We start from the raw sequence: 10,259 nt of genomic DNA on the forward strand, positions 1-10,259 counted from the left end.
GCACGAGCTTCTATATTTTTCCAGCCTTTTTCAGCTGAACTCAGCAGTTCCAGGGAATATTCCGTGCGAGGAGCAAGCAGAATAGACTGTTCTCTCTTGTCTTTTTTTCTACCGTTCCATAAACAAGTCAGGCCATCCCCTCATGGCTATCCTCAGGGTACGGGGGAGTTTGTTAACCGCAAAACAAGGTGATTTTATGCCCTGTTTCCGCGGTGTTGTGGAGAGCGGCTTTGTTGTTTATAGTCCTCTCTATATGGTGTGCTAGACAGGGTCAGGAGTGAATCTGCAGTAGTTATGAACTGCTATCATCAGCATGAAAAGCATAGGCTATATCCCTGAGGCTAAGAAATAATACAATAAAAACAATAACCTTCACACATAAAATAGACAGATTGTGCTTATTTCATTCTGACGAAAGTAAACATATATTTACAGTATGCCTATTTCTGTCGAAGGTAAGCATAGCCTACAGTATAGGCAACAGTGGTAGCCGAATATGAGCGTAGCCTATGCTTATTATTAAAGTCATATCAAAACTTGTATAGCATATCCGGACTGCAGTGCACATTTGACCCATACTATGGCACAGTGCAAGCGGGGGACTAGCCGGGCACTAATACAAACACAAAGGCATCCTGCTGCAGTAAAGAACAAAAAGAACACCATGTCAAACAACCAAGGATACTATTGCTCCTGGATCCCCGTTAATTGCGCACATATGGCTCCTACAGGAATCATTGAGGAAAAGGACCTTCTGGTACACAGCTCCTGCGATTTGCATAAAAATAACACTATTGGTTTACAGGGTGTGATGTAAAAGAGTAACCTGCAAGCCTCCGGCCACATCCAGTCTTTGGTTGTGTGGTTAGCGTCAGCYTTGGTTTGAAAACATTAAGCGGGCGGGCAGATTTTGTAAAAGTGGTAGAAGATGCAGTCTTTTCTTTAATGTTTAATGCTCAATGTGTTAGTTAGAAAATATAGCACAAATGAAATCCTACAATAATACACAAAAATATCCTATAGCCTACTATTATTCTATATCATTATCAGTATATTTATGGTGTATTTACGCATAGGTTGAATCTGGATTACTGTTACAGTGATGTTTGAGTTGTTGACTGGATTCATCCTGACATTAGTGATTTCTTGTTTCTTGTTTTGTATTATTATTCATGTTGTTGTTTGCCATTTCTACCGTACTGTTAAGAAACGTAACACAAGCATTTCCCTGCACCCTCTTTAACATCTACTGTGTATGCGACCAATAAACTTTGATTTGATTTTGATTTGATTTCCTTGTCATAGTTTAGCATTTACTGTGATGATTTACAACAAAAGTATAATAGTCACCATCATGATAAAACATGACTATTTGTTATACACGGAAAAAAAGAGAAATCGTGGACGACTCACCAAATTAATAAATCATCCTAGTCCAATGTTGGTCCCGGGAGATTTTTTTTTTTTACGGATTAAATTAGGCACTTCCATCTCCATCTCCCACCTGATCGCAGCCCTATAAATCCCAACAGCTGATCAACAGACTTCAGAAAGCCCAAGACCTTCACAGAGTGCAGGACAGAGAAAGAGAGAAAGGGGAGAGAGCCGGAGCTAATGCTGAGACAAAGCGTTTTCATCTATGTGGCTTCTTTGTGATTATTTATACAATGAGTGGCAAATATTGACGTGGGGGCTGTGATATACTCTCTGAAGTTCAAAACGAGACAAATCCTGGAAGCAGTTACCAGCCTATTTTCTACGGTCAAACTGTAAGAAGACTGAGGACAGCTGCACGAGGAAGGAAGAAAGAGAGAAGAGCGAAAGAACGGATCTCTTGCTGCGGGTGTGCTGTCCAGTGCTGAAGCCTGCCTGCCTGCCTATACAGGCGCGCAGCACTGAAAGGGAGCTATCCAGTGCTGAAGTTGCATTTCTGACCAGCGGAACAAGGCGCTGCCGCACGAAAATCAGCAGCTCAACAAGGAGTAGCAGCGTGAGGATTCGGAAGGGGTCTCACTCAGGCTTTTCCCCCTGTGCTGGCATCTGATCACACACAAATCGGCGAACCGAAGAAGCGATTCCGCCCGTCTATACAGCCCCTTTTCCTCAGCCCTGCATGAGGAGTGATAGACTTAACCACCGGACGAGTGTTATTTTGTTCAACGTGGAAACATGCCAAGATCTTTTCTGGTCAAAAAGGTTAAGCTCGATGATTTTTCATCTGCTGATCTGGATAACCATTATGGTAGAGTGAGGTCCGACCTCAGCCTCCGCTTTCATGAAAAAGGTAAACCTGTTATTACCTGTTACTTTTATGTTAATAGGCTACACTGTCTTTTATCTGCGTAGACAATGTTTTATCATATATTGTTTGGTCTTATATGTGTATAGCCTATTAAGCGTTGACTGTAGCCTGTGTGCGTGCAGATAGCTTGTTGCACATCGAGCTTCGCTGACCCGCGGTCACATTGTATCCAACACAGTCACATGTTGTATTTTTGTCGACTCTGCACATTTTCCGAGGCAGGGATATTTCAAGTGCTCTACAGCGGAGCACACGAGGTTAAAACCCAATTGAGCTGCATCAACCCACAAGTGTACAACATACAAGTTTGCAAGATACTGTAGATTAGAATACTGAGTTATAATATATCCCTTTTGGATAATTAGTACAAGCACACTACCATAGCCACACACGGAGACAGACGTACAAAAGGGAGGGAGAGAGAGTCTGTCCGTCTTTTAAACGAACGCTTGATCATGTTTTAAGACGTTATTTACGCTCTTTCAAACATACAGTGAGCGTACTCGCGTACTCGTGAATAACCAGACTGTATTTTGTCCAGAAGTACATTTTATAGATTATTCATGCGTGTTCCTATCTCTTGGTCATGGAGTAACCTATAGCCCTGGATGTAAGTGCAGGCTATGTGTACGTTCAGTGGTGCACATCGACCTATATTCTGAGATCTTTGTCAGAACGGCAAATGCAATAATAGGCTTACTGAAGTGATATTATTCCCCTCCCGCCTTTGTCGTTAAATGGGTTAGCACACTAATTGAAATAGAGAGATATTGATTTTTTGGGGTGGAGTGATGTAGAAAAAGACCTTCAAAAGAAGTCAACGTCTTTCAACCCACCTCTGTTGGAACTGTAAATTACTGAAATAATAGGCTGCAGAGCTAACGCGCTGTGAGTCAGAAATGAAGCCCTACAACTTGGCAGAATGGCACTGTTGCATCAATTAACATGAATAAAGCGCCCAGAATCCACCCAATGTGTAATCAGTAGGCCTCATCCCACAAATAATTAAATCCGTTTTTTGTTCTTTTCAACGCTATAGGGTACATCAGTGACTACATGACCCCGTCTGTCTATGACGGTGAAAGTGACAATGGCATTAAAGTCCCCTCTCCCAGCCCCATCTATGATGGTATCCACAGCGACGGCATCCACAGCGACTACGGAGCACCGGACTCGGACCAGCCTGACAGTCCCCAGTCCGAGATCTCCTCCGGGTACATCAACGGGGACACCGCCGTAAGCGAGGGCTACACCGTAGACGCCTTCTTCATCACGGACGGAAGGTCGAGGAGAAAAGCCATCAGCAGCCCCAGGACCATACAGCGTCACACGTGCAACGAGTGCGGAAAAACGTACGCCACGTCCTCCAACTTGAGCCGGCACAAGCAGACCCACCGTAGCCTAGAGAGCAAGATGGCCAAGAAGTGCCCGACCTGTGGGAAGGTGTACGTGTCAATGCCCGCCATGGCCATGCATCTGCTCACCCACGACCTCAAGCACAAGTGTGACATATGTAGCAAGGCCTTCAGTAGACCTTGGCTGCTGCAGGGACACATGCGGTCTCACACCGGCGAGAAGCCCTTTGGATGCGCACACTGCGGAAAGGCGTTCGCCGACCGCTCCAACCTCCGCGCTCACATGCAGACMCACTCRGCRTTCAAGCACTACAAGTGRAAGAGATGCYACAAGACCTTTGCTRTAAAGTCCTACCTGAACAAGCACTACGAGTCCGCCTGCTTTAAGGGAGAGTTCTCACCTATGAGCTCCATTGACGACTGACTTCTATAGTATCCATTAACACATTATGAAACTTCTTCCAACGGCATCCCTATATTATTCCCTAGACAACCTGTTCCATGGTGACAGCACAGGTTTTATCCACTACTGCAGCAAACAGCATCACTAAGGAAATGTTGGATTACGCATGTAGCTTGCCCAAACTTTTTTCCATGGGCTATCCACCCTTGATCGTTATAACAACAACAACTTATTCAACTATTATGAGTCGAAATTTAATGTGTTTGCCAAGCTCATAGAACATTGAAAATGTCTTAATTTCTCTCAAAGGTCAAACCTTTTTTAAGTATTGGGCAATATTGTATTACTGCCAATGGCCACAAAAGTGTTCAGTAGTGAGGTAAACCTATTTATTAATTCACTTATTTATGTATTTATCTATTACTTTATTTATTTTTTACTTACATTTTGTGTCGAATCTTCATTTGCACTTTAATTTAGTATTGTTTTGCAAGCCTTCGTCATGAATATGCCAAAGCATTTGCCACTTTCTAAATATCCTCTTATTTTTGTTCGCCACTTTATAAACATATTGCATGCAAAAAACGATGATAATGAAATCTATGCCAATTTTATGAAGTTTAGGATTTTCGCCAAAATCTAGATGTAATCTGTCGGTAATATTTCTCGGGAGTCTCATCATAAAGAACTATAGAGCAATAATGCATGGTATTTGTAAAACATAAATGAGTAATAACTATGACATTTTCAACACACACAATCCTTTTATCCAGTACTCTAGTAGTCATACAAACATGGAATAGGCCTATCAGGGAAACGCCAGTGAGTGTAGTATTGAATGGATAAGCCCATGGGGTGGGCTGGGAGAGGTCCTTTTGTAAATGGTTATGCACTGCCTGCCTCGTATTTATCTTAGTCTTAGAACGTAGACTTCTGGTGCTGATCTAAAAATAGTTCCAAGCAATCCAGAACATCTCACCACCAAGTCTGTGGAACGATCGCCCGAGACCCAAACGACGGCGGCGCTACCCCATATCACATCTCTCACAGGTGGACAAGTAAGTTTAGGGGTCACTTACAAGATAACTTTCACTGCACCAGGGCTCAGAATGATCAACACAATAAGATGACCGTACTCTAGCCACGATAAAGTCCATTCATCTTATTAAAGCACTTCCTTATACTATGAACAATTCAACTTTTTAAAGATAGTAGCACAATAAGTAGATTCAGGTAGAAAGGCCTTGTATTAGCTATAGGCTAACCTCTGTTTTTGTACTATGCCGATCAAAGGGAAATAACTGTTTATTGCAAGACGCCTTGTACATAACCCTTTGATGAATATGATATTTCTACAATCTGTAAAGAATCAAATGAATCTTATTTCTGGAGTTCTTTTCCCTGGGATTTTTCTGCCCAGTATTTGAACGATGTAAAGCACAATGGCACCGGGCATTTTGTCTCACTTCATAATAAAGAATGAATAAAGATCTAACACGATGTGGTTCATGTTTGTCTAAACCATTTAGAGAAATCAGATAKGTAGAAAATGTAGTTCTGTATGATGTTTAGGCTCCGTTGTTCATTCCTGAAGTGTTTGTCTGTGTTGTGCTCTAATTCAGTGTTGGATTGTGTGCAAGGCTTCAGACTCTGAAATGGCAGCGGATCACGTCAGGAGCATGTGCTGTAATGCAACAGCATGTTTCTGCTATAACAAGCACTGTTGAAAGCTCTTGTTGACACTGTGAGGCTGACTTAGGTGACGCAAAACGCTCATCTGTTGATCAAAGAGGCTGCTTTACATACTTCGTTGCACACCACGTGATTTAGGGGGAATCGTTTGAGGTCATCACATCTTCTACTGTTTAATCCAAACAATACGTGATAATGTAATGATATCTCTTGAATTATTTATTCGATTTCTCTTTTCATAAATGTTTGTCCGAAATATGGGTTTTGCAATTGGGCCACTGCGACTTCAAAATAAATCTCTGCATGTATGACATCTCTCCACGAATTAATATGTTATCGTGTTCCAAAAAATCTACAGTAGCCTAATTGAAATGTAAAAGAAATTGCCTAGGCCTAATCAAACGAATTCCGCATCCGGTTTCCCTTTTACTCAGCATAATTTGAGCACCTTGAAATGAGGTGGAAACAACGTTGATCAACCGGTGTGTGCCCAGTGGGCCGGAGGTATCACGCGGAGGTCAAGAGCTCTTTATTTACTAATGGAATAGACCTTAAAGTTGAATTGTTTGCTTTCGAGGCCTGCAGCAGGTTCGTTTTGGTGATGTCAGCGGTATGACTTTAACCTTGAGCAGACATGCTGCTCGGTAACTGGGGAAGAATAAGCCTGCAGGCTTTCTCCAAGGTCCCCGCTGAAGCAGTTATCTATCCGCGACTCTAAAGCGCTTGCTTCAAAGCGTCTCCTGCCGATTGACTGAAAACAACAGGTTCATTACTGGGTAGTTAATGTGGATGCTTCGCTATTACACAACCTCCCCCACCACACTCATTAGAATAGACTGCCTTGATTTTTGGGGGGAAACATGAAATGGAGGGAAGAGAGAGAGAAATAGAGAGGGAGATAGGGAGAGAGGGAAAGAGAGAGAAAGGGAGAAAGATAAAGACAGAGACAGAGAAAAGAGAGAGAGAGAGTGAGAGAGAGATGTCATGGCATGGCTTTGAATAGGTGCTTTACATGTTTTGAATCATGGACAATTTGATTTGAACAGGTTCTACATTAAAAGTGTGTCAAATGAAGCACGAGGGGAAACAGAAGTCAAGGTCATTTGCAGTCATGCTGCATTGGATGACTTAATCATCTTCAGCATCAGCTGAGGTGGAGAGAGCTTATAGAGGAAGTATGGCATAAGACTATTAGGTTAGCTGGTGATGGAAGGAAATGAAGGTTGGTGCGTTGACGTGCAGTTTGAGGAAATGTGAGCAATGCAGACACAGGAGTAGCCTATGAGCACTGAGCAGTGTACTACTCCTCCCTAGCTGTGTTGCAGCATCATGAGTCACAACCTTTATTATGCTGGAAGGCCAAAAGTGCAGAGCCTCCCCACCACTCCCCGAGCCTGTGTGCCAGTTTAAAAATATCTAATGATGATGCCGAACAATGACGCCACTAGCTGCACAGATTCCCAATCATACACATTCATACAGGGCCTTATTATAGTCACTACTTTGATAGTGTGTGTGTGTGTGTGTGTGTGTGTGTTTTGTGTGTGTGTGGTGTGTGCTGTGGTGTGTGTGTGTGTGTGTGTGTGTGTGTTGTGTTGTGTGGTCGTGTGTGTGTGTGTGTGTGTGTGGTGGTGTGTGTGTGTGTGTGTGTGTGTGGGTGCTGTGTGGGTGTGTGTGGTGTGTGTGGTCGTGGTGGTCGTGTGTTGCGTGTATGGCTGAAATGTGGATGAAAAGTGTGTGGCGTATTACGACCCTACCCGTCCATCAGAAACCACAAAACCTGTGGGAGATTGCAGATTAATCACTGGCATCTCTCGCGTCTTGTTTGTCAACGGTGAAGGGCATGCGTAACCCCAGTGCAATCAACCCGCAGCATATCAATCCAGCTCTAATTTTAGACTATCTCTCACACCTCCACGCAGACACTTCCTCCTGTCTGTCTGTCTGTCTGCTTCTGTCTTCTGTCTGATCTGTCTGTCCTTCGTTCTGTCTGTCTGTCTTCTGTCCTGTCTGTCTGTCTGTCTTGTCTGCTGTCTGTCTTCGTACTTCTCGTCGTTCTCTGTCTGGTCTCGTGTCTGTCGTCTGTCCTGTCTCGTCTGCTTGTCTGTCTTTGTCCTTCTGTCCTGTTCTGTCTGTTGTCTGTCTGTCTGTCTGTGCTGTCTGTCTCTGCTCTGTCCTGTCGTCTGTCTGTTCTGTCTGTCTCTCTCTCTTCTCCTCTCTCTCTTCCGCCTTCTCTCTCTCTCGCCTCTCACCTCTCTCTTCGCTCCTCTCTACCTCTCTCTCATCCTCTCTCTTCCTCGTCTCGTCTCTCGTCGATCTCCTCTCTCTCTCGTCTCTCTCCCTCTCTCTCGCTCTGCTCTCCTCATCCCTCTGTCCCGTCTCGTACTCTCTTCTCTCTCTCCTCTTCTCTCTCTCTCTCTTCTTCCCTCTCCTCAGTCCTCCTCTCCTCTCGTCATCGTCGTCCTTCTGCTCTCTGCCACCGAGGGCCACATAGGCGACAGACACGTCAGCACAGCGACTTTGAATTAAAGCTAGCTTGTGGATGGCAGAGATTATGGGCTAGCTGGCATGGTTCGACACGCACATCAGGGGCCACATGGCATCAGGCCCTCAGCCTTCTATCGGCGGGGCTCCGTAAAGTTATTGCTAATAGCAATAACAAAACTCTGCTGTCGGTCATGTCACATGCCATTTCCCTCGCGCGAAACGGGCATGAATTATGAAATGATTATGCGAGGCGTGCCGCGGATAAGTTATGGACAATTAATCGCATTAATTTCCTTGTAAATCAGTTGCTTACGTCGCGGTCAACACTGGACGGGCTGCAGTCACATCGGCAGCCACTTGGAGGGAATATTTATTTCACGATGTTCGATGGCATCAGCCGTCTCCTCAGTCAGATTCATAGGCCAACTATAGCTTTGGCCAGAGAGCCCAGAGATGAGAGAGAGAGAGAGAGAGAGAGAGATGAGTAGAGAGAGAGTAGGAGGAGAGTAGAGAGAGTAGAGAGAGAGAGATGAGAGAGAGAGGAAGAGAGAGAGAGAGAGAGAGAGAGAGAGAGAGAGAGAGAGAGAGATGGCTCCCACTGGGAATTTATGCAGTTTCAATCAAAATGTCTGAGATGTTTTATTTTGATCATTATTATTGGTGGCCCCCTGTCAGTCTCTGGAGCAGCCTCTGTCTTTAACTCAACTTAGATGTACCTCAGATAGCTGACCTTTGACCTGGTAAAGCTTGAGGTAATACCCCTTAAGCCTGAGGGTCATTATGTGCTGCTGGGAAAAGAGAGAGATAGAGAAGGGGGCTTGCCTTGCTGTTGTTGTTGTTGTCTCCAGAGGCGCAGGGTAATTGTGCTGGGAGGGCTGCATCAGCACAAGCCATTACTTAAACAGCAGACAGGTGCAGGTCGGCCAATCCGCATGCATGTTGATTCAGCTGATGTCACACACGCACGCACACACACACACAGATTTTAGAGATCAAACTTTACCCATTTCATTTATTACATTATTATTATTTATTATTATATTTATTGTTTTTCTATTTCTACACATTTTTCTATTTCTACACATTTCAGTCCTAAAGTAAGGAAACAAACACTATTTGTGTTCCCAACAGTGCGTATTGATGGGACGTCATCAACAAGACATATTTCCTGTATGGTGTGAGAACAGTGTGGCGTGTTTCCATGGCCAGGTTAGAGGAGAAACAGATTGTTTTGAACGTGTTTCGTGTGTAAATGGCTCACAGGACTCACACACACGCAGCATGTATGTGACAGTGTGGGAGGGAAAATCACACATTGGGCTGGCAGCTATGGGGCGTCTGGCTTCAGCCTTCAAGCACACCAGGGTTCAAATACTATTCTAAATCTTTCAAATACTTTCAGCATTTGCTCTAGTCTGCCTGGAGTGCCAGATGGGTTGGGTTGACTGTTTTTGGGACTATTCTATTGGTCCATTAAGCCCGGCAAGCTCAATAAAGCACAGATCAAGTATTAGAAATGGTTTAGAATAGTGTTTGAACCCAGGTTTGCCTTCAGAAGAGCTTCTTGTGCTCAGTTTAGATCTGAGCTGAGAGGAGGAGATGTGAAAAGCGTCTCTGGACTGAATACCAGGGGTAGCAACTGGTGTGTTTAGCACAATCTGTCTCTACTGGTGTGTCTATTTTCTGTCGTACAAGGCGATTTAGCACTCTGTGTGCTCGCACATCCCAGAACTGTCTTCCCCTCCTCTCCTGAGGTATTTCTACCACCCAGACACGTTTAGCTCAATACAATAGTGTCTTCATTCTCACAGGATAGCTATTATATTATACTGCCTTGAATAGAAATGAATGGGTATTTAAAACGTTAATAAATGAGATTCAATGTCCTTTTAGTAGAGTCATTTTTTCAAAGGGCAAGTGCTGTAGCTAGGCAAATATTTCCAAAAGCATTAGAAATGCTTCCGTCATATGTGTGTGTGTGTGTGTGTGTGTGTGTGTGTGTGTGTGTGTGTGTGTGTGT

At 44.0% G+C, this 10,259-nt stretch overlaps 1 protein-coding gene across 1 annotated transcript; it reads left to right on the forward strand.

The window, feature by feature from the left end:
• Positions 1–1,498: 1,498 nt before the first annotated feature.
• LOC111955233 (transcriptional repressor scratch 1) lies at positions 1,499–5,555 on the forward strand. The gene is made up of 2 exons (XM_023975393.3): positions 1,499–2,284; positions 3,342–5,555. Exons 1-2 carry the CDS (start codon positions 2,170–2,172, stop codon positions 4,079–4,081), a joined length of 855 nt encoding a protein of 284 aa, XP_023831161.1. The 5' UTR covers positions 1,499–2,169; the 3' UTR covers positions 4,082–5,555.
• Positions 5,556–10,259: the final 4,704 nt, after the last annotated feature.

This window comes from Salvelinus sp. IW2-2015, linkage group LG30 (genome assembly GCF_002910315.2).
Source record: "Salvelinus sp. IW2-2015 linkage group LG30, ASM291031v2, whole genome shotgun sequence".
Classification (NCBI taxonomy): Eukaryota; Metazoa; Chordata; class Actinopteri; order Salmoniformes; family Salmonidae; genus Salvelinus; species Salvelinus sp. IW2-2015.